The sequence below is a fragment of the Cibotium barometz genome, chromosome 36, assembly GCF_041138505.1.
Source record: "Cibotium barometz isolate CiBa-2024 chromosome 36, ASM4113850v1, whole genome shotgun sequence".
NCBI classification, from domain to species: domain Eukaryota; kingdom Viridiplantae; phylum Streptophyta; class Polypodiopsida; order Cyatheales; family Cibotiaceae; genus Cibotium; species Cibotium barometz.
The window spans coordinates 21,562,474-21,587,269 of NC_141081.1; the positions used below are offsets into that span (position 1 = coordinate 21,562,474).

The 24,796-nt window shown below is 44.4% G+C and overlaps 3 protein-coding genes across 4 annotated transcripts; 2 read left to right on the plus strand and 1 right to left on the minus strand.

The window, feature by feature from the left end:
* Nucleotides 1-3,945: 3,945 nt before the first annotated feature.
* LOC147617617 (uncharacterized) lies at nucleotides 3,946-12,549 on the plus strand. Of its 2 annotated transcripts, none has more exons than XM_086775903.1 (2): nucleotides 3,946-6,135; nucleotides 6,938-12,549. In XM_086775903.1, exon 1 carries the CDS (start codon nucleotides 4,039-4,041, stop codon nucleotides 6,004-6,006), a length of 1,968 nt encoding a protein of 655 aa, XP_086632029.1. In that variant the 5' UTR covers nucleotides 3,946-4,038; the 3' UTR covers nucleotides 6,007-6,135; nucleotides 6,938-12,549. The 2 variants fall into 2 exon arrangements, with proteins under 2 accessions (XP_086632029.1, XP_086632030.1); XM_086775904.1 differs by having other exon boundaries at nucleotides 3,985-6,135; nucleotides 6,991-12,549.
* Nucleotides 6,967-7,974, plus strand: LOC147617618 (uncharacterized). The gene has a single exon (XM_086775470.1). The coding sequence runs from the start codon at nucleotides 6,967-6,969 to the stop codon at nucleotides 7,972-7,974; it is 1,008 nt and encodes a 335-aa protein (XP_086631596.1).
* On the minus strand, nucleotides 8,743-10,246 carry LOC147617619 (uncharacterized). Its single transcript, XM_086775905.1, has 2 exons — nucleotides 9,298-10,246; nucleotides 8,743-9,201 (listed from the first exon to the last, which is right to left on the minus strand). Exons 1-2 carry the CDS (start codon nucleotides 10,183-10,185, stop codon nucleotides 8,743-8,745), a joined length of 1,347 nt encoding a protein of 448 aa, XP_086632031.1. The 5' UTR covers nucleotides 10,186-10,246.
* Nucleotides 12,550-24,796: the final 12,247 nt, after the last annotated feature.

The window sequence follows — 24,796 nt, forward strand, 5'->3', positions numbered from 1 at the left end:
GTGCATACAATGACCATCTCTTGCATGGAGTGAATGAGCATCAAGTGAAGACATGAATAGGACTTCATCCTCACTGTCACCTGCATGTGACACATTGACTTCTTCAATCTTGACTCCACTTTTGCCCTTTGGCTTTGCATCTTTGTCTTTGTCTTTTCCTTTGCCCTTTTCCTTTTGATCATTCTTCCATTTGTAGCATTGCTTTTTGAAATGTCCCTTCTTGCCACAATAATGGCATTCCAAGTCCTTTTTGGAGCAGGACTTGCTCCTTCCCCGTTCTTGGCTTTTACCCCTTTGCTGGGATCTCCCACGTGCATTCATTGCATTGGACTTTCCAACAGAGTTGTTCTTCCTGTTCATCTCCTCTTGAAGGAGAGCACCCTCCACATCTGCATATGACAGCATAGCATTTGAATTGCTAGTGGCTGTCCTGAATGTGTCCCAACTCTCTGGCAAAGTGCATAAGAGAAAGGTGGCTTTGAACTCATCGTCCATTGCCAACTTTTGATTGATGACCTGGCTGACAACACCATTAAACTCATTTAGATGGGCTGTCATAGACGCCCCTTCCTTCATTTGAAGACCTATGAGTTTCTTCAACCAATACACTTTGCTTGAGACACTTTGCTGGGCATACAAGTCCTGCAATCTTTGCCACATTCCCCAAGCTGTCTTCTCTTCACGTATGCTGAAAAGTAAAGAGTCTGACACAGACAACATGATGTGGATCTTGCAAGCTCATCCATATCTTCCCATTCTTCAGCAGTAAGAGAAGCGAGCATTACACCCCTTTCTTTGATGGGCTTGTGCTGCTTCTTCTGGAGCAACACATTATAGCATTAGGTTTGCCAAATGTCATAATTATGTGAGCCTTCAAGCTTCTTGATGTGAAGCAATGAAGAGCTCTCACCTGTGGTTGCCATAGCAATATGCAACCTTTGACACAGTCAATGCCTGACTCCCTGCAAAATGTGCAAACACTGCACTAAAGCACACAAAATGCTCACAGTTGTTCTCCCAAAGTTTATCTCCCACTGCGGAAGCACGAATGCAACTCTCCTCCCACTGAATGTGTTAAAGCCATTAGGACTTGTACCTGCTCAATTGATGATAATGGACATGCAAATCCCAAAATTGAAGCAAATACCTCTGAAAATTTATGATTTCTGTTGCAGAAAAGGGGGGGGGCGTCGTATTTGCTGACTCGTGTGCTGCTGCTGCTGCTGCTGCTGTGCAGGTGGGCGGTAGCTGAGGAGCTCTGTAGCGATAAGGGGGAGCTGGTGTTGACGATAGACGGAACTGCAGGCTGGTTGCGGCGGGGATGAAACCGCAGGCTGGCAGTGTCGGGGATGGAACTGCAAGCTGGTGGCGTTTCACTCTAGGCGCCTCACCTGCTGCGAGCGCTGCCCCAGCGAGTCGGGAAGAAGGCGACGGGCTTGAGGGTGGCTCGCCAAGTGGAGTCGCCCATGTAGCGGATGCGGGCAGAGTCTGGGAAAGTGATCTTCACAACGTGCTCCGCCTCCTTCACATACTCCTCAGGCCTTTGCCCTGTGGTGTGTGTTGCTACGCCTTGTGGCCAGGCCCTAGTGTATGCGATGCTATGCCTTGCGGTGGCCAGGCCTTGTTTGTTGCCGCCGCGTCCGCCTAGTGGCCAGCGCTACAACCACTCCCTCTTGTGGCCAGGCGTCTGACGCCCAACGCCTTGCTGCAACTCGTGGCCAACGCCTTGTGCTATGCACTGCTGCCACTCCCTCTCACTGTCTTGCAGCGCCCAACGGGGCCTAGCTCTGATACCAGTTGAGGGGAGCTAAAGAAGCTCAGCTGTAGAGAGTTAGGGTTTCATGTGGGAGACACACACAGAGAAGAAGGGAGAGAGAGAGAGAGAGACGTTTGGGGATAAGTCAACTCACAAAGTATGAGTGTGTGACCCCCCTATCACACATGTATATTTGCTCTAGTACACATAGTGCACTTAGTACATTAAAAGTACTAAGTGTACTATGTACTATAAAACTTATGGGCTTGTACACACTACAAGGGTGGGCATAATGCCTTTACCCCAACACGGAGTGAGAATGCTAGACTCATTTCTCAAGAAAGAAGACCAGAGGCATTGTTCAGGGACAGGGCTGAATGGAACAAATGCATAGATCTTCATCAGAGTTAGAGTGGATTTGGAGATCGGGTCGGGTGTTCAGTGAAAAGGTTGCCAGAGAAGGAACGATGATTGAAGGACTCCGGGAATAGAGAATGGGATGATGACAGTCATCCAAGAAAACAGATAGGAATCCCATCATCAAGTTTAGGAAAGGGGGATGTCATGTGCAAGACATGCACTGGCTGAGCTCAGAGCTAATGCTGAGGAGAGCAACCAGATAAAGACACATCAGAACCAGAGATTAGGAGAATGAATTGCTAGTTTTGGCAGGGATTTGACTAATGATGGACATGGAGGGGCTGTCGGCCAGTTGGCTGCAGCAAAAGTCGGACGTTTGTCCAGGTGGCTGGCCGACGAGCTTTCGGCTAGTTTATGGTGTCATGTCCAGCCTATAAAAGGCAGTTTTGCTCAACAATTTGATTCATTCAGGCCAGCAATGGGCTGGATCATAGATTAGGCCTAGACTAGGGTTTACAACTTTTCATTGGAGGGAACCAAGGGCTGCAAGACTGTTGTACCTTTTTGTACTTTATGATATACTGAATACTCAGCTATCTATCTCTCTCTTCTGCATGCGTTGTGCATCAGCATGTTCTCGGATGGTGTGTAGGGCTGAAAGAAGGCTCCCAGAGCTTCCGCATGTGACACGAGGAGACTGAGATGAACCAAAAAACTATAAGCTGCTTTTTCAAAAAGCAGCTTCAGGGCCAAAAAGCAAAGCCTTGAAGTTAGAAAAGTAAAAGCTAAAGAACTTTGACAAAAAGCTGAGTAATATTTTATTATTAAAAAGCAAAAGGGAAAAGCATAAACTAAAAGACCAAAAGCAAAGTAGGAGGGGAAAGCAAAGCAAAAGCATCGCTTTTTGCTAAAAGCAGGGATCCCCTCAAGTAAAAAAGAAGCATGAACCCCTCCCTTTTCACCGTCGTGGGGCTCATCAACAACTTCATCATCAAGTCTTGGTATTCAACATTGCCATCTTCAAAACATCATCATCATCAACAAGAGTGCGAAAGCACGGGATTCATCAGCCAGCCTCCATCCACTCGTGCACTAACCAACAATGTACCTGTGTGTGCCACCAAGCTGTTGTGCGCCGCCATTTTGCTGAACGCCTGCACCTCTTCGCCTTCCTAACCAACTGCAGCCGACCGCCACTGACTGGAACCGCCTGATGGCCGACGTCATCAATACTGCCCCCAGCGCTTGTCTGAAAGCGCTGTCGTCTTTCTTCTATGTACTGCCCGCTCTTTATATGTGTGCGCCTAGCTGTCACCATATGTGCGCCACTTGCTGCTGGTGCTTTCTCTAGCTTTGCTGTGCCTCTTGAACTTTTGGAAAGTTCCGTTTTCTGGCCTGTGCAATATTTGCTGGCTGCTACCCCCAGCCGCCACCTGATCCACATCTATTGAAGTCAGCCATACGAGTCATTCTACGCCATACCTTACGGTTGCTGACTGGATCATACTGTGAGACCACAAGTATTGGACTCGGTTCATACTCCCTGGATATTTATGTCCACAAATAAAACTTCTGGTGGATCAATAAAACAAAGTTTGCTTTCATTTCCGTCTTTTCTGTTTGAAATATCTTAAAACAAAGTTTGCTTTCGTTTCTGTCTTTTCTGTTTGAAACCCGCTGGAGTAAGTGACGTGCCACATGTATTTTGTATCCTAAGATACCTGCAGAAAATAATGCACCAGTCACAAAAATCTCAATATGCACTAGTCACAAAAATCTCAATAAGAGAATCGCGTAAGTCTTGGGAGCCTCGTTAGGTACCTACCCTTGATGGGTTGATTATAAGGAGCTACGAGAGAGAGAGAAAAGAGAGAGACAGAGGCCGAGAGAGAGAGAGAGAAAGAGAGAGAGAGGACGACAGCATGGGAGTGCGATTCGGTGGTGACTGCACTCTTGTTGCGCAGAAAGCCGCTGCCATTCTGTCGGAAGAGCGCGTATGGAGCCCTGCGCTGGAGTCCACCCTCACCTCCCTCTTCCACGATCATCCCCTCACGCCTGCCCTGCTAAGCCTCGTCATCCTCCACCCTCGGACGTCGTCGGCCATGGCCTGGAGCCTCTTCAGATGGGCTCCCAAACAGCCCCGCTTCGCCCATAACACCCACACTTTCACCGCGCTCGGCAGATCCCTCGGACGCCCAGCTCACCTCTACACCTTATGGTCCGTCCTCCATTCCATGAAAGACGCCCGCATCCCACCCATGTTTTTTGCCGCCCTTATCGGCTCCCTCGGCCGGGCGAACTTACCTCACGAGGCCAAACGAGTCTTCCGCTCCATGCGGGACTTCCACTGCCCGCCCAACATCCATGTCTTCAACGCCCTCCTCTTCGCCCTCCTCAACCCCAAGGGTAAAGTCTTCACCCAAGATCTTGCTTCAGAGAGAGCCACAGAAGCTCTTGCCTTCTTTGAACAAATGGCCAACATGGACTGCCAGCCCAACACAGTCACTTACAATGTGCTGATCGGCTGGTTGGCTCAGCATGACCGGGCGGAAATAGCTTTTCAGTTGCTCGAGCACATGAGCGCTAAGGGCTGCCCTCCAGACACAGTGACTTACACCAGTTTAATAGATGGCTTGCTCAAGACAGGCAAAGGCAACATGGCCCTTCACATCTTCTCTCTGATGGCAGAGAAAGGATGCAGCCCAGACACAGTCACTTACAACAGCTTAATCAATGGCTTGTTCAAGAAAGGCAAAGGCAACATGGCCCTTCACATCTTCTGTCTGATGGCAGAGAAAGGGTGCAGTCCAAACACAGTGACCTGCAATTTAGTGATGCATTCGTTTGTCAAGGAGGGAAAGATGGATAAAGCTGCAGAATTGTTTGACAAAATGGAAGGTATGGGCTGCCCTCCAGACACAGTGACTTACAACAGCGTAATAGATGGCTTGCTCAAGACAGGCAAAGGCAACATGGCCCTTCACATTTTCTCTCTGATGGCAGAGAAAGGGTGCAGCCCAAACACGGTGACTTACACCAGTTTAATAGATGGCTTGCTCAAGACAGGCAAAGGCAACAGGGCCCTTCACATCTTCTCTCTGATGGCAGAAAAAGGGTGCAGTCCAAACACAGTGACCTGCAATTCAGTGATGCATTGGTTGGTCAAGGAGGGAAAGATAGAGGAAGCTACAGAATTGTTTGACAAAATGGAAGGTATGGGCTGCCCTCCAGACACAGTGACTTACAACAGCTTAATAGATGGCTTGCTCAAGACAGGCAAAGGCAACAGGGCCCTTCACGTCTTCTCTCTGATGGCAGAGAAAGGGTGCAGTCCAAACACAGTGACCTGCAATTCAGTGATGCATTCGTTGGTCAAGGAGGGAAAGATGGATAAAGCTACAGAATTGTTTGACAAAATGGAAGGTATGGGCTGCCCTCCAAACACAGTGACTTACAACAGCTTAATACATGGCTTGCTCAAGACAGGCAAAGGCAACATGGCCCTTCACATTTTCTCTCTGATGGCAGAGAAAGGATGCAGCCCAGACACAGTGACTTACACCAGTTTAATAGATGGCTTGCTCAAGACAGGCAAAGTCAACATGGCCCTTCACATTTTCTCTCTGATGGCAGAGAAAGGGTGCAGCGCAAACACAGTGACCTGCAATGCCCTGTCTCATTGGTTCGTCAAGGAGGGAAAGATAGAGGAAGCTATGGAATTGTTGGACAAAATGGAAGGTATGGGCTGCCCTCCAAACACAGTGACTTACACCAGCTTAATAGATGGCCTGCTCAAGAGAGGCAAAGGCAACATGGCCCGTCACATTTATTCTCTGATGGCAGAGAAAGGATGCAACCCAGACCCTGTTGCATTAGGGAAAGATAAATGAGGCAACATGGCCCTTCACATCCTTCCTCAGATGGCAGATAAAGGATGCAACTCAGACACTGACTTGTAATGCCCTGTTGCATTGGATGAAAGATGGATGAAGCTGCCGAACTGTTGGATACAATCGAAGGTATGCGCTGCCCTCCAGACAGAATGACTCCACAAGCGTAATCATAGTTGCATTCTGTACAATCCGTCTAGTACATACCACCGTATGTTTTGTACGTGGTATAGAAAAATTGAATTTCACTTTGGGTAAAAAAGTCCCTCATGTTCTAGAAACCCTTCAGTTGCGTATGTTGTCAATTCCCTCCAATTTTTCAAAATTTTCCCATTTCTCCCGATTTTTTTCTCATTTTCCTCAAATTCTATAAACATTTTCAGTTTCCCCAATTTTCTCCAATTTTCTCCAAGTCCCTTGAATTTCTCCTAGATCTTCCAATATTCCCATATTTCTCCAAATCTCTATCCTAATTTCTCCCAATTTCTTTTTTCAAAATTTCTTTCATTTCTCCTATTTCTCCAAATTATGTAGAGTCGTCAAGATCGCTAATTTCTCTCAATTCCCCTAATTTCCTTCAGTTTCTTCCCATTTCTCCCAATTCTCCTGTGTTTCTCAATTTTCCTCAAGTCTCCTAATTTCCCCCAATTCTCATAATCTCCCTTGATTTCCCCAAGCCAGTGCAATTCCCCTCAAGTTTTCATTATTTTTTCAATTCTTCCAAGTCTCCCAAATTTCTCTAAAATTTCCAAATTAAATGTAGTTTTTATTTTTCCCTTTTTAGATTTTCCATTTTTTTACTATAAATATTTAAAAAGAAAAAATTGAACGTACTTAAAGTACTTATCCTGATGAGTATTTTGCATACTGGTTCCGTGCATGTACCATACCGCACCGTACCTAAAATACTCAACCACCTTGAGCTTAATAGATGGCTTGCTCAATGCATGTAAAGGCAACATGGCCCTTCAAATTTTTTCTCAGATGATAGAGAAAGGATGCAGGCCAGACACTGTAACTTGCTATGATGCTTTGGTTTGCCAAGTAAAGGAAGATAGACTATGCCACGGAATGATGGACAAAATCGAAGGTATGGGGTGCCAGTCCAACAAAGTGACGTACGACAGGCTAATAGATGGCCTGCTTAAGGTAGGGAGAGGTGATATGGGCATTTTCATATTTTTCCAAGTGATGGATAAAGACTGCAGCCCAAACACAGTGACTTGCACTGTACTAATGCATCCATTTGCCAAGCAGGGGAAGATAGGTGAAGCTATTGAGCTACTAGACAATATGGAAAACACTGGGTGTGATCCTGATAGGTGTACATGGTACTTACACAAGCCTTATCCATGGAATGCTCAGATAGGAAGAGGAAATGGTTGTTTCCATTTTAGCCCAGATTACAAAGCAAGGATGCAGCCAAACACAGACTACAGTGCCTTATGCTACATCGATGCATTGGTTTGCCAAGGAGGGAAAGATAGTCGAGGCCATGGAATTGTTGGGAACATAATGGAAGGTATGGGGTGTCGGCTCAACACGGTGACGTACAACAGCCTAATAGATAGCCTGCTCAAGGTAGCGAGAGTTGTGATGGGAATTTCCATTTTTGTCCAGATGATGGAGAAATGCATTGGTTTGTCAAGGTGGGGAAGAGAGATGAAGCTATTGAGCTGCTGGACAATATGGAAAACATTGGGTGCCACTGACACTTACACCAGCCTTAAATATGGAATACTCAAGGTCGAAAGAGGCAAAATCGTTGTTTCCATTTTAGCCCAGATGACAGAGAAAGGATGTAGGCGAGACACAGCGACTTGCAACACGCTGATGCATTGGGATGCCAAGAAGGTCACAATAGATGTAGCCATGGAACTTCTGGACAGTATGCATAAAAGGGGTTGCCTCCGTACAGTGACAACAGCCTATTTGATGACCTGTTCAAAGCAGGTAAAGGCAGCATGATTTCTTCCATTCCGAGTCAGATGACAGAGAGAGGATGCAGTCTAGACACATTGACTTGCACTACATTGATGGCCTGGCTCACTAAGGAGGGAAAATTTGAAGAAGCTTCCCAACTGCTAGACTGCATGATGAGGCTACTGATCAACTCATGCATGGTATTAATCATCTGACTCAACAGATGGAAAATTTGAATCTGAACCTGTTGCAAGGAGGCAGGAATGCCCCTAGGGTAGCAGACAGAGATGGTTTGAGACGCAGGGGAAGAGAAGGACCCAACTTGAATGTTCCGTGTTGCAACTGTATGGAGAGGGGTCACAGTTCTCCTCACTACCCTTACCCAGGAGGATGAGAGGTTATATCTATCCTGTGCTACTCAGAAGAGAAGACATGCGAGATGTCAGGGGAGGGGAGGAGATGCCAAATCAGCAGGAGCATGGTTAGTTAGTACGAAAGGTACGATACGGTACGGTACGATAAAATACGGTACTAATTGGTACCTTAAAATTTTTTGAGGTACGGTACGATATGTTTTTTTTAAAAAAATACTTCCTAAACTTAAAAATTGTAGACAAGAAGTTACAAAATAGTAGAACCATGAACATAATGTCATCATGCCATTAGAGTACAAAATTGCTACAAAAGGATAGGCCAAAAACCCATGGCATGGGCGACCGCCAACATGCGTACATACATGATACTACATACTACAATACATCATCAATGGGCTAGAAGGAGATAGATGCCCAATGCCTAGAGAGCTATAACATATCAAAAGTCTACATCATCACCAACATCTGCATGATCATCAACATGATCACTACTAGAGTGTCCATCAAGAGAGTTCTCTGAAGAGGACTCTTCGAAGGTGGACGAGACACTCTGGGAATCATTCTCGCTAAGTAGGTTGCCATCATCATCAAACAAGGGCTCTCTAGGCAGTGGGGTATCATCATGAGGGGGCAATGGAATATCATCATGAAGGCGGGGATTGGAGCTCAAGGATCCCTGCCTCACATATGTGCGAAGGCCACCCTTTGCCGATGTCGAAGGCGGAGGCCTATGAACTCCAACTGCTCGGCCCCGTCTATGCTGACTCCTGGTGCTGCGAGTATCTGCTGCCACAAGCTCACTATAGAGCTCCATGAAGATTGCCTCCTCCTCCTCATCAGGTTGTTGATTGACACTTGCAAAGTTTTCACTCGTCAACGTGAAAGTGTCAACATTGACCTACACATTAAGGCACAAAAGTTAGAGTCTGTATAGTGTACACAAAACTTAAAAGTTATGAGTCATGACAAGTTAGAGTCTAGACTTGTCACTTACCTGCTTGGGACTACCCATACTAAGAATGCCCTGCATCATGCGCAAGTTAGTGCGGCAGTAGACCAACCGCTCCAACTGTCGTGTGCTCAGTCGATTGCGTATCTTCGTGTGTATGAGAGAATAGGAACTCCAGTTCCTCTCACATGCACCCGTAGAACAATCCTGGGCTAGGACCCTTAAGGCTATGGGTTGGAGATGCTCTAGTCCATACCCAAAATTGTCCCACCAAAAAAGGGACTTCACAAGTGACTCCCTCCTCCAGCAAGTGGGAGACGAAAAGGAGGTTTGACCTCTCTGATCAACATAGCAGCCCAACTCCTCTAGAAAGGCATTGTGCTCATCAACTGGCACAGCTCGAAGCATATATGCATCCCAATCTTGTCGAAGCTCCCTATCGGTGCAAACTATTGGAGACTTGTAGGCTGGATGTACCAATGCTGCAAACCGGTGGATTGGTTTGTGCATCCACCTCCATCTCTTCTGTGCAATCTCCATGATTTGTGCTCGCTCGTCAGATGTAATGTCTGTGCAAGCCTCCAACTCCACAAGGGCAGCTCTAAAGAAGTGGACAAGAAGGCCGATGGTGGACCCCTCGCAATCTGTCATCCGCAAGAGCCTATAGAATGGAGTCATAGCAATGACAATTGCTCGGACTCTAGACCAAAATCTCTCCTCTAGGCAAAAGCGTTGCATGGCTTTGGCCTCTTCAGTGACGTGCTCATCCCATTCGTTCCACATGGTGGAAACAACTGTCTGGCGAAGGGCGGGCCTCACATCGTATAGACGCTCCAAAACCAGCCACATGTAGGCAAAGCGGGTGGCCGATGGCTTCTTCAAGTCAAGCCTGCTATGCTCACGAAACATAGCAAGCACCTTCACCTTTAGCATGAAGAAGTTGACAATAGATGTAGCTCAATGGTGGGGAATTCCTCCTCAAGCAAGCGGCCCATGCGTCGACAATTTGATGCATTGTCGGTGATGACTTGCACCACGTTTTGAGCCCCAACCTACATGGTAGATAAATCATATGAGTTGAGGGCTTTGCACAAATGACAAAATCAGCCACACTTAAGTAAAATAATGCTTACCTCTATGATCGCTTGCCTAATATGGCGGTAGATGAAACTCCCGGTAGTCTTTCTCCCCCTTCTCCCGGTGTCAACCGCACGCAAGAAGTATGTGCCAAGCGGGCAAGACACAAGGATGTTGATAATGCCACGCTTCCTTTGATCACTCCATCCATCTGTGAGAATAGAACATCCATACTTCGTCCATGCGGCTCGAATCGGGTCAAGGGCTCGATCAATTCTCTCCTTCTCTTCATCAATCTTCCTCGTGCGCATAGCCGTGTAAGAGACCCCCGTCCACCCCTCACATGGGCCCACATTCGCAATCGCCGTCACCATCTTCTTCCGTGCGAGTAATCTCTATCTCCGCAAGGCGTTGCCGCTCCTTAAGGAATGCAACCAAACCTCTCACACTACCCGTGACTTGGTGGAGAGAGGGTTGCACCCCTTCACGCTCCACCACCCTTTGCCTTTTGCCCGGTGCGGAGGCGGACCGTGCATCCGTGGAAGTGGCAGTGGAGGGTACACCAATGAAAGAGCCGGTGGCCGCTTCATCATGTGCCGATGGTGGTGCTGGTGGTGGTGCCGGTGCGTGTGTTGATGATGCTCCTCTACTTGAAAATGAGCCGCTGCTCATCTTCCACGAAATGTCATCGGCAATGCTTTGCGGAATCTCCTTGCATGGGGCAACTTGTCCCCCAATCTTTGAAAGGTGCTGGAGAAGCCTTGTTGTTCCACTGGTGTATGACTTGCCGCAATATCGGCATGTCCAATGATGGGAGTTGGACTTCTTGGTGTCCTTCTCCACATTGAGGCAATGCAAATCAAAAGCCTCATGCTTCTCCCGAGGCATGATGGATAAGAGAAGGGCTAAAGCGTGGAGTAGAGGAGAGAGCGTAGAGAAGATGAAGTATGGGAAGAGCTTGGAGGAAGAGAACTTGGAGTAGAGGCTCAAGTGGGATGGAAGGAGCTTGGAGGAGGGTGGAGGAGGGTGGAGGAGAGGCTTGGAGTAGAGGCTTGGTCCTTGAGGCTTGGAGTAGATGGAGGGTGGTGGAGGAGAGGCTTGGAGTAGATGGAGGAGAGGCTTGGTCCTTGAGGCTTTTATAGAAGGACTCAGGAGAGATGAAAGGAAAACAACCAAAAAAAGGGGCAGAAAACGGGCAGAAAATGGTTACTTCCAACGGGCAGAAACGGCTACTTCCAACGGGTAGAAACAGGCAAATTTCGTACCTGATCGTACGGATCGGTACGGTACCGTGCGGTACGATTCGTACGTACGGCCATATCCGTACGACATACGGAACTAAGCATGAGCAGGAGCTAGGAGAGAGGCAGCCAGGGAATAGGATGGATGAGGTTCATTGCTTTAACTTTGGAGTAAGGGGACATGTGGCACTTCAATGTTTGCAGCCAAGGAGAGCACTAGGTGGAGTCTATGCTGTCATTCAGAGGTCAATAGGGTTGTTGATTATTGGGATGAAGTGAGAGAGAATCATGTGCGTGGACAGCAGCCACCCCAAGGTCAGATTGGTAATGTAAGTATGCTGGAAGCAGCCACAGAAGAGGAAAGTGAAATTATTGGTCTGAGAAGTGGGAAGATAAGCTTGGATACTTGTGTGACAGGGTCTTCAGATGGATCAGATAATGAAATTATTGGTCTGAGAAGTGGGAAGATAAGCTTGGATACTTGTGTGACAGGGTCCTCAGATGGATCAGATAATGAAACAGATTTGGACCAAAGTTTGTTAGAAGCAGAAGTGGGAGACCCATGCACTGATGCTCATGAAGTCTTGGGGATGACTGTTGGTATGCTTACAAAGGAAGCAGACATGGTTTTGAAGGATGCTGGCCATATGTTTTCAGGAAGGGGTTTGGAGGAGAATGATATTGTGAAGCAGGCACCTGAATGTGTACTAGAAGTGTCAAGGAATTCAATGCATGTTGTGGATGATGAATGTGATCAAGCTGAGCTGGAAGATGCTTCTCCATGCTTTGTTGATAGTTTCTTAAATGATATTGATATTACTTGCTTTGATGTGGATGGCGAGAATGTTGTTGCAGTTGCTAAGCCTTTGGAGATGGGTGATGAAGATATCCAGTCAAATGGCTATGGTGATGTAATAGAAAACTGTGACTTGTATGACGCAGAGAGCTTGAAAAAAAAACTATGATAGGTTTTCTTGTCCCAAGATATGATGCCCAAAATACGCGCCCATCCACACCGTAGACACAAGAATAAATTGTGGAGTGTGGATGAAACCTTAGGAACAAGGGGCTGTTGTGTGGCCACCTTCTATTATAGAACTAGCCGTTGTCAGCACCGGCCAAAAGAAGAAAGAGCTTTTGCATGCACAGTAGAGGAAGAGAGATTGCTGAGAGGTGCATTGGAGAACCTGGGAGAAGTGGGTTGAATGAGAGAGTAGAGGGCAAAGGAGCCAGGAGAGTCTAGCTGGTAGATTTGTGAGAAGGCTTTGTGGAAGCTTACTGTTGTGCTTTGCTGTTTTGTTAGTTTGGATTGGAGGTCGTTGTGACGACGGTGTTTTGTCTGGGAAGAAGACGCAGGAATGGGTGTGAGAAAGCGTGGATTTGTATAGAGCAGAGGGTGCAGGGGTGACAGAGGATCTTGTATGAGGTTGGATGAGAGAAGAGAGGGCGAAGGAGCTAGGAGAGTCTTGCTGGGGGATTTGTGAGAAGGCTCTATGGAAGCTTACTGTTGTGCTTTGCTGTTTTGTCAGTTTGGATTGGAGGTCGTTGTGACGACGGTGTTTTGTCCGGGAAGAAGATGCAGGAATGGGTGTGAGAAAGCTTGGATTTGTCTAGAGCAGAGGGTGCAGGGGTGACAGAGGATCTTGTAGGAGGTTGAATGAGAGAAGAGAGGGCGAAGGAGCCAGGAGAGTCTTGTTGGGGAATTTGTGAGAAGGCTTTGTGGAAGCTTACTGTTGTGCTTTGCTGTTTTGTTAGTTTGGATTGGAGGTTGTTGTGACGACGGTGTTTTGTCTGGGAAGAAGACGCAGGAATGGGTGTGAGAGCTTGGATTTGTCCAGAGCAGAGGGTGCAAGGGTGACAGAGGATCTTGTAGGAGGTTGGTGCCCTAGGATCTCTGAAGTTGCAGCTCAATTGGAACTTGGACCAGCCCAAAGCTTTGCTCAACTTTTCCTTTAAGTGTTCGTGGTGGAGGTCTGCAAAGTGTGCGCTGTGGTTGTAGAGCCCTTTGTTGCTGGTTCTTATGGAAATTGAAGGAAAAGATTTGAAGAGTTTTGCTGAGATTTTACCGTGCTGGATTTCCCTTGTTCTTGATGTTTTCTCTCTCTTTTGTTTAATCCTCATGTCTTAGGGTTGTTGAGACAAGCTCATTAATCGTCTATATGCAAGTGGCTCCTTATGTGTTTGGATGGATGAATTGATTATGCTCTACTTTTTGCTGTTTGGTTTGAGATACTGAGGAAAATTCAATTGTGAGTGAAGAGCTGAATGGTGTTGAATCAGAGTTGTGTCACATAGCTTTGTTTTGGAGTCAGCAGGGTCTGACAATGTTAGAAGTTGATCAGCAAGGAGTCAACTGAGGGCATACAAGGGTAGAAATGACCTCTTTGGGTTGAAGGGGAAAGTTTTGGGTTTTGGTCTGACTGTCAGAATTTCAGTCAGTAGGAGTCAGATCTGAGTCAGCTGAGGAAGATAGGTCAGAATCCAATCAGTCGATAGTCAGTAGGGGAGAGCTGATAGGTTCTATGGGATTATAAAGTAAGTATTTGAAGTTTGCTGGTATTGGAGGAACTTTGAGGAAGCTTGACGGACGTAATTATGACTGGGGTCAGTTTCAGCTGTCCGATTCAATATTCAGTCAGAAGTAGATCAATTTGTGTCAGCTGGGAGTGTTTGTGGTCAGCTAAGGTCAGCTGAAGACTTGGGAGTGAAGACCAAGGCCATTGGAGGTCAGGACGGACCTGGGAGGACGACTGGAAGAGTCAGCTGCATCAGTTTGAAGAGTTTGGAGTGTGCTCAAGTATTCGCTTGTGTCAGTTGAAGATCAAGGGACATCAACTGAGTAGACTGGTGCTTTGATTTGGTGTTTGTGTTGGTGGTTGTTCCCTCCTTATGGTGGTGGGTTCGGACGGGCTATAGAGGCGAGCCTCCCCGACACATCAGCGGCATCCTTCAAATGCATACGAACCATTCGAAGCTTTGACTTTTTGGAGTAATCGTCTCCTTCAAAAGCGGCATCAAACTGTTTGACAAAAGATAGAGCTTTTTGGGTGTCCCGCTTTCCATGAAAAGCATCAAACTTGATGCTGTTCTCTCTTGGCTTGAAGTCCATCTTGCTGGTTGATGTAGGCTCCTTTGCCTTTGTTTCCTTTACTTGTCCCCAAGAAGGTACATGTGAGAAAGTAGGCCTAGGGAAAGCCTCCTTGTTTCCTCCATGAGAAATGGAACAGGTAGCTCTAGATCCTTCTGTGATGGTGACTCCCTTGGCACGAAGATAAGCTTTAGCAGCTTCAAGTCCTTCAGCTTCAGTGGCTCAAACCTTGATGAAATCTTCAAACATCCGAGCCCTTCTATGGTCTTGTTCCTTCTTGGCTCTCCAAGCAAGGAATTCTTTGTCTTGAAGAAATTGTCTAAACTGCTGAAAATCTCGGTAATGTCATGGCCACGGTCTCATTAGAAATAGATCGACAGCCTTGGTTTCCATCTTGAAGTCCTTAATCGGCCTCACAGTTGTTCGCTTCATTAGGCTCTTGGTTTCCCTCTTCTCTTGACATGGCTTTGTCACCCCAAGAAAGTTTCTTCAAGAGAAATCCTGCTTTGATACCACCGTATTGTAATAGATTCTACCACATCTCCAAGAGATATAAATATAGAGAGAGGAGATAGAGAAAGGGAGAGAGAGAAGGGTTCAGAGAAGTTTGCACGGTACACCACACTGAGCGGGGAACATGCTCAGGCCCGTTTTAGGAATTTATTATGGAACAATCCACGGGCACACTGGCCAAGATCAATACAACAATGAATACAAAAGCAAACAAATATGTCGATGTAGAACCCCAAGTCGAAGTCGGTGTCGAGCCACGAGATCTCTGATGCTGAGCACACCACGGAGATGACCCACAAGAATCTCTCACTGGGCTAGTACAAGATCCAATATCCAATTCCAGGTCCAAGTCCAAGTCCAAGTCCAAATCCAAGGGACTCCAAGTCCGTACAAGAAGTATATGAGAGATGTGTAAAGCGAAAGTGAGGTTTATGCAGATCTTTGAGACAGTAACCTACCATTCCTTCAAACGTACGCATCTTTATCTGGTGCAATGCACGGCACATGACAATAGCCCTCGGCGGCTTATTGACATTCCACATCAAATAACGCCTCAGTTTTACCTACTGATATTATAGAGGTCGACAGTATGTGAGTGACCATCTCGAAATGAAGGTGGTGCAGAGTTCCACCTCTCTCAAGCGAGAACACAGCCTGAGTGCACTCTTGACGTACAAACTCCACAAGATTATCCCACAAAGAGATGTTCACATCATCATTTCCAATGCCGATAGTGATTAATACCTCAAACATCTTTAGATTGTTCCGGGAAGGATACTAAGGACATGCTGCGAGTGGCTCGGTTAGGTGCAGAGCAGGGGGGCCAACAGTATCTGCACTCTTTTTCCTCTTTGTCGTAGCACACGAGGTTTTCGAAGTCCCTGCAAAGAAGAAGAAGAAATCAAAAACGGACAAAAACATGCTCACGAAGCATATTCAGCAACAGATACACTCATGGATGTGCCGAAAGATGTACAAACGATCACAGAAACGTAGAGAAACATGCACATGAACATGTCGACGAGCATATTCAAAAACATTAATATACCACATTTAAAACAAACATGTTTGCCACATATTCACAAATAGGTACAGGCAAATGTTCAGAAACGATCTCACACAAACATGCATGGAAACATGCACGAAAAAAACGCGCAGGAAAGACGAAGGAACAAAAAAATACATACCAAAGATACGAAAATGTACAGAAGATGAACGCAGAGATTTACATACCAGAGGAGCGAGCTTTGCGTTTAACACCTTTCAAATTTTCTAAACCAGCTGGACCTTCAAGAGGCGTAAGGATTCAAGGAGGCACATTTTTCTTGTTGGAGTCCAGCGGCTAGGGAGGAGGAGGTTTGCCAGGAAGCTGCGAAGGCGACGACGCCTTCGTCCATCTACGAGAGCGCTGAGGCATTCCGAGGCAAACATGGCATGCACAACAAAACAAGACAACCATATAAGAGGATAGGCCAGAAACAGCTGGTAGCACGAAAAATGCAATAAGCGGAGCAGACATTCGCCTAGAACCTCCTAGTAGACATTCGCCCAGAGGCTCCACGCAGAGAAGCAGCTAGAAGCTCTATTGAAATTAGAGCAATGTGATGAGCTATGGTGGATCAAACACTAGAATCAACATCATTAACAAAGTGATTAGCAAATAATTAAGATGTAATTAGTGAGTAATCAGCAAATAGCTTAATGTAGGCATGGATAATCAAAAACCAGCAAATTCTCATTAGGGCAATGCCTCAATTTATAGTGTTTACATCCAAGCATCAAATCCCACTGATTTCTCCTTGATTCACTCCACCTCTTTTGCTTGATTCTCTCCACCTCTTCACTTTTCCTAGAATATCTCCCAGAATATCTCCACACTTCCTAAATGTTCTCATGCTACCCTTTATTCTCTCCCAGTAGATTCTTCTCACCTTTTCACAGGTTCTCTCACATTTACACATCCTCTCTTACAGCCTCTAACCAAGGGCTTGTTCCCGCACACACCTTATTCACTTGTATATTTCAACACCTCCCCTCAAGTGAATACTCCTAGAACACCGAGACCCTATACCAAGTTTCCCTCCTTACTTGATAGTCCGCGACACCAGTGTCTAGCACACCTCCCCTCAAGTTAACTTAGCACACCTCCCCTCAAGTTAACTTAGCACACCTTGACCCTGTACCAAGTTTCTCTCTTGCTTGATAGCCCGCGACCAGTGCCTCAAGTCCCTAAACTCATAGTCCTTGACACTCTCTCTCTCTATGTGTCCAAGGCTTACTATAGTTGCCTGCGACCTTGACTAAAGTGCTCACACATACATCTATCTACCACGTGGCCTACATCATTAGTGGCTCAGAGGTGGTTTTACTTTGTTGGGGCAGGTTACATTGGGTTGTGGGGTCTCTCTCTCTCTCTCTCTCTCAGAGATTTTCACATGGCTCCTCACTCTTTGGAGCCTCACATCTTCTCTTTTCTTCAGTCTTCTTGTCGTGGCAGCTTCTCTCCACGCGTCCGTCTCTTCTTTTAGTCTTCTTGGGGCAGCTTCTCTTCTCGTGTCCATGTCTTCCTTTAGATCTTCTTGGTGTGGATCTTCTTCTTGGAAGGAGATGTTCTTCTTCTTTCATGGCTGGGGCCATGAGCTTGTCCGTGAGGTCTTCGTGCTCCATGTGAGCAACATGTTTCAATGTTTTGCTGACAGTTCTTTTGGGTTTTTGATGTTTATCTTGTATCATTATGCAATGCAAACCCAAATTTATGCGGGAGGTCTTACCTCTTGGCTTATTCTGGACAAGGGTAGTGTCTGTTCCCATTTTTACATTGATGCAATGTGCCCAATACATAATGCGTATAGCATTCATTCTTATGCACATTCCCAAATGCAACTCTGGCTGTGAATAATCTTGAATTTGAGTGAGATTTACAGGCATTAACCAAGGGTTAAATGCAAAATGATGGTTATCACAAATTTATCAGCACAATTTTACCAGAAATTACATTAAATCAAGGGTAACCAATTTATACGGAATGGTTGGAGTATCAAACCAACTCCGAATTGCAACTAAAATTTTAGGGATCTGTATCAGATACCTAATGGTTAATTTGAACCCTCAATTGCACCAAAATACAGTGATTAGCACTGATTAATCATTGATTAGCAAATTAATCCACTGTTTTGTGTGCAGAAAACAGAGTATGCGGGGAGTCCAGATCTGGTGCCTTAGACTTCAAATGAGCTCAAATGCTTTCAAAACCATCAATAGCAATGAGTCTAGTAGAGGATTAAGCCAATAAACATAAGATTTGATCAAATATTAAAAGCTCAATCTCTGTTTTACCAAAGTCACCTACCAAAGTCACCTGCAGATTTGATGAAGAGCTTGGATCTCACTGTAGACTTAATGAAATTGAATTCTGTCTTCACCAGCTTGTAGAGCATGCTTGAAAACCCCCGGGGCTATGAGGAATCAGACCAATTTGATTGGATGAAGTAGCAATGTCAAAAACTCCTCAGAAAAATGGCGCCAGCGAAAATCGCGATTTCTCCTGCGTTTCTTGCCGGTTTGCTATGTTGATTCGACTGGCTGGAGCATTAGTGAGTTAGCTACCTTGTGCTAGAAGGGTTTGTCATATTTTGAAGTGTGCAAGGAGCTAGAGCTCCTCCACCGGCTGGGGGTACAGAGGTGAGTTGAAAACTAACTAAAATTTTGATTAATTTCTAATTATCTACTAATCCTAATTAATTAGATAATGGACTCATAAACCTGATGGATTCTAGGCATGGCTCTAATACCATGTTGAAATTAGAGCAATGTGATGAGCTATGGTGGATCAAACACTAGAATCAACATCATTAACAAAGTGATTAGCAAATAATTAAGATGTAATTAGCAAATAACTTAATTAGTGAGTAATTAGCAAATAGTTTAATTAGTGAGTAATTAGCAAATAGCTTAATGTAGGCATGGATAATCAAAAACCAACAAATTTTTATTAGGGCAATGAATAATTAAGACGTAATTAGTGAGTAATTACCAAATAGCTTAATGTAGGCATGGATAATCAAAAACCAACGAAGACGTAATTAGTGAGTAATTAGCAAATAGCTTAATGTAGGCATGGATAATCAAAAACCAGCAAATTCTCATTAGGGAAATGCCTCAATTTATAGTGTTTACATCTAAGCATCAAATCCCACTGATTTCTCCTTGATTCACTCCACCTCTCCCAGAATATCTCCACCTCTTTTGCTTGATTCTCTCCACCTCTTCACTTTTCCCAGAATATCTCCACACTTCCTAAATCTTCTCATGCTACCCTTTATTCTCTCCCAGTAGATTCTTCTCACCTTTTCACAGGTTCTCTCACATTTACACATCCTCTTTTACAGCCTCTAACCAAGGGCTTGTTCCCGCACACACCCTATTCACTTGTATATTTCAACAAGCTCCACGTAGACAATCCTTTGAATGCGTACACCAATAAGCAGGTTGACACACGTACACCATGCAACCAACAGAAGAATCCGAAGATACCTTGGAACCCAAAGGCTCCACACAGAGAAGCGCCCAGAAGCTCCACGCAGAGAAGCGCCCAGAAGCCCATGATCAGCTGGCAAGGAAAACGTCATAAGCGGCGCAGACATTCACCTTCTAACAAGTACACCAACAAGCAAGTTGACACACGTGCACCATGAAACAAGAGCAATCGACACGCGTAACATCTAATCCGACACGCGTAATGCATGCGATCATCTACTAGAAGAGAAGATTGTGAAGATACCTTGGAATATACCACATTATGTGGTAAACATGTTTGTTTTTTTAAATGTGGCAAACATGTATACACATATAAATATATGTTTCGTATTTAATTTATATTTTATTAAAAGCTACTTTTTATTCTCTTTCTCTCTCTTTTCACCCTCTCCCTTGTTACATCTCTCTCTCTCTCTCTCTCTCTCTCTCTCTCTCTCTCTCTCCAGGTCTGCCCCATCTCACTCTCTCTCAAGCACATTCTACACATAGATGCATATACTCTCTCTTTCTCTCTCTCTCTCTCTCTCTCTCTCTCTCACACACACACACACACACACACACACACACATAGACACATGTACACACTGCATATACACTAATGCAAATGCACACTCTCTCCTCCCACACAAACTATCTCCTACGTAGAAATTCTCTGCCTCTCTCTCTCTCTCTCTCTCTCTCTCTCTCTCTCTCTCACACACACACACACACACACACACACACTATGTGTTAGTGTGTATTTGTTGTGTGTGTGTGTGTGTGTGTACATGGTGTGTATGTTTTTATTTATGTGTATCCATAGCGAGTGTTTGCATGTAAATGTGTATCCATAGCGAGTGTTTGCATGTAAATGCATCTTACATATGTAATGGCTCTCTCTCTCTCTCTCTCTCACACACACACACACACACACACTCACACACACACATACACACATGCACACTCTCTTTCTCTCACATACACATGCACACACTCTTAAATGTCAAAACTCTCTCTCTCTCTCTCTCTCTCTCTCTCACACACACACACACACACACACACACGTACACACATGCACATGTACTAATGTAAACACACTCTTCCCCCCCCCACTCTCACACATAGACTTCCATGTCTCTGCCTCTCTCTGTGTTTCTCTCTCTCTCTCTCTCTCTCTCTCTCTCTCTCTCTCTCTCTCTCTCTCTTACATACATTCATGCACACACACAAACACACTTCTTTCTTGCACACACACACTCTCTCTCTCTCTCACACACACCCACATGTAAATATATATTATCTATAATATTATGTTTTATTATATTTAGAGATGTATATCTATATATACATGTGCATTTATAAAATAAATAAACACATATAAACATATATTTTTAATTAATATTAAATTTTAATACATAGGGATGCATGATAAAGTGTGTTCACTCTTAAATAAGTGTATCTTATATACAATGTCTTTTGTCTTCTTTCTTACATACATATGTGTGCGATTGTATGTTCATATACACGTGTGTGTGATTGTGTAATGTCTTCACGCATGCATGTGTCGTGCAAGTGTCTTGATTGTGTGTATGTGTTAGTGTGTATTTGTTGTGTGTGTGTACATGGTGTGTATTTGTTGTGTGTGTGTACATGGTGTGTATGTTTTTATTTATGTGTATCCATAGCGAGTGTTTGCATGTACGTGTGTGTGAGCATGTGAATATACTCGTGTGATATGTGTGCATGTCCATGTGTGTGCACATGTACTTGTGTATATGAGTGTATTTATGAAATTGTGTGCATGTATACACGTGCTTGAGTATGTGTGCAAGTGTGCATATCTCTATGTGTTGCACGTGTGTCCATGCGTGCGAGTGTGTGTATGTGTGTGCACATATCATGTGTTGTGTGTGTGTGCATGAACACACATGTGTGTGCGTCCACATACATATAAATCTATTTATATATACATGCTTACATACCTATAGATACACATACATACATAATATATATACGTGTGTGTATGGATGGTGACAACTAATTGTGAGCCCCAATGCATCTAGGTGTGTGGGAAAGAAACCCCTAAATACTTGTCTTCTTATCTCCTTTCTCCTTTTCAAAAATTCTCCCTCTACTTTCTCCACGTGTAAAGGTAGGCACTCTTCCTTTATCTTGTAATAGATAGGCTTTGGCCTAGGGCCTTGTAAAGATCTTTCAGTGGTAATATTATATATATCCACTTTCCAAAGAAAAAAGAAGCATACACACCAGTTGGCATGCTATATATATAACTTTGAGTTTGTAGTACAATAGGAGGCAGGTCCATCCCAAAGAGAAAGAACAAACTCAGTGAGAGGTGGATTAGAGAAGAACCGCAGAGAACTTGATGACAAGATTGGCAAATCCAAAAGATGATGGGTGGACAATAACCACCAAAGGCCAAGGCATATGTGAAAGGCCCATGGTCAAGTGCATTTGAAAAGAGAGCCTTAGTTCACATATGTAAAAGGAGGGGGACATGAGAATTGCAAGAATGAAGGAGGAGGTTTTGCTCTTGATTTTCTTGAAGTTGAAGACCATATTCTTGGATTTCTAGCCATCAAAGAGGTCCTATGCTCCTTGCATTGATTCTTATGTTTATTTTGAGCTTTGTGTAACATTGTGGAGTAATTAGCATATGGATCAATCTTATGTTTTCTGTTAGATATGAGTGTGTGTGTGTTCTTGAGTGATAGAGAGACAAAACTATGAGCAAACATCAAGTGCATTCAATCTATGATTGGTTTGTTGCTTTCGTGATAGCTTTCTTGGATAGAGTGGGCCATATTGGTTGTTGAGTTCAATAATGAAGAGATGGTGAGTATGGAGTCATTGTTGACAGCTTCAAAAGCCTGGGAAGGAGAGAGTAGTTATTAGAGAACTGCTGGCTCTATACAGAGGAAGACTCCTATGGAAATAGTGGAGAGGAGGACTGTCTGACAGTCAATTACAATGGCTCCATGTAGCCTAGAGTGTTTTAGCCATATGTAGAACAAGCAACTATGCAATGTTAAGCATTAAGAGTGCAGCAACAATGGTGATGTGTAAGTGGTTAAGCATTAAGTGTATAGCAATGATGCGATAATGGTGATGTATCAAAATTTGTTACACACACACACACACACACACACACACACACACACACGTGTGCATTTTGGGCATACCTACAACACAAAAAAGGGTAACTACAACATATTAGGATATTGTAGAAGTAAAAGCTCAAGAATAATTTGTGGACCATGAGCTCAGATCTATCTTGTGGTGGTGGGGGAATAATTTGTGGACCATGAGCTCAGATCTATCTTTTGGCCATGGGGAATTAAGGCAACTAGCAACCTAGGAGGTGAGCTCAACACAGTTGCATTTTACATTGCACTCTATTGAGACAAGTCAGAGGCCAATGGCACTTGGAGAGGACCGCAGCATCAAATAGGTCAACGGCTCCATCCCAACAAGGTCGTTAAAACGGAGAGGGCCATAGCATCAACGAAGCTTGATTTGAACTCTGTTGAGACGAGTCAGAGGCCAATGGCAGTAGGAGGGGACCACATCATCAAATAGGTCAACAACTCCATCCCAACAAGGTCGTTAAAACAAAAGGGACCATAACATTTATAGATTGACAAAGCTTGATTCGAAGTAGATTGACAAAGAGTGACCACCTCTATCAAAGAGGTTTAAAAGGGGGCTTAGGATGGGGGTGCTACTTGTAGCTTGTTATTCCCTTTCCTACCCCCTTCTAGAACTCTACCCATGGCATGCAAGAAAGAAATACAACCATTTACCTTGCTACTGCTATAGCCAAGTATGCCCCTTCCTACCCTCTTCCAGAACTCTACTCATTCATAAAATGCAAGAAAGAAATACAACCATTTACCTTGCTCTCGAGCTCGGTCCTCTTGAGTAATCAAGCACAGCTTGTGCAACTCCACTCTCTTCAAGCCTCTCCTCCAAGCTGCTCACGAAGGGGTTTCTTCCATCCCTTGCAAGGGAAAACTCTCTCTCTCTCTCTCTCTCTCTCTCTCTCTCTCTCTCTCTCTCTCTCTCTCTCTCTCTCTCTCTCTCTCTTAGAAAGAATAGAAAGGAACATGCACCAAAAATCATTCTAGCTTCTACTCTCAACTCTCTCTCACTCTTGCAAGGGAAAAATTTTCTCTCCACTTTCTCTCATAGATGTTATGGCTCACCCTAACCCCTCTTGAAACACATCCAACAAGAAATTACCTAGTGAACCTCAACAACTATCGTGATGACCTTTCCAATGGTCGAGCTCGTAACCCTTGAGGTCTCCAAGCTCTTCAACTCTTTGAGAAGAAATTCCACCGCGCCTCCCGCGAGCGTTATCACACCGCCTCTATAAGATTCCTCCCCAGCCTCTCAAGATGTCCAACATCTTCCCATGTAATTAAATCCCTCTTCAGAAATATAAAAGATCTTGTTTCTAACTATTTTAACTTAGAGAGAGAAAATATTCTAGAGAGAGAATATTCAGATTTTGAATATTTTTAGATAGAAAAATTTCTCATATTATTAAAATGAATTCCCCTGAAACAAAAATTTAAAAAGAACTTTCCAATGTGCAATTAGAATTAATTGGAGATGGGTATAAAGGACCTTAGCCTAAGAGTCTAGATTTTCAGAAATTTTTGGATTATGGTTCAATTAAGGTTCCTATGGGCCAATAGGATCAATCCATGTGTGGGGAGAAGATAAATCCAATTTTGTAAAAGAAGATACCCAAAATTGAGTAAATGCTCACATAAGATGAAGAGTTGACTATGTACAAGGTTTATTAGTAAGAAACTATGAGTAATATCAAAAAAATGAGATAATTTGGGTATCTAAAAATGAGTAAATGCTCACATAACATGAAGAGTTGACTATGTACAAGGTTTATTAGTAAGAAACTATGAGTAATATCAAAAAAATGAGATAATTTGGGTATCCAAAAATGAGTAAATGCTCACATAAGATGAAGAGTTGAATATGTACAAGGTTTATTAGTAAGAAACTATGAGCAATATTAAAAATATGAGATATTTTGGGTATAATGATTCCATTTTGACACATA

Excerpts from the sequence above, each read along its gene's own strand:
- LOC147617617 (XM_086775903.1), top strand. The coding sequence starts at position 4,039 with ATGGGAGTGCGATTCGGTGGTGACTGCACTCTTGTTGCGCAGAAAGCC.
- LOC147617618 (XM_086775470.1), top strand. The coding sequence starts at position 6,967 with ATGGCCCTTCAAATTTTTTCTCAGATGATAGAGAAAGGATGCAGGCCA.
- LOC147617619 (XM_086775905.1), bottom strand. The coding sequence starts at position 10,185 with ATGCTAAAGGTGAAGGTGCTTGCTATGTTTCGTGAGCATAGCAGGCTT. Across the intron at positions 9,202-9,297 it reads GTATGGGTAGTCCCAAGCAG|GTCAATGTTGACACTTTCAC; the intron begins GTAAGTGACAAG and ends CTTAATGTGTAG.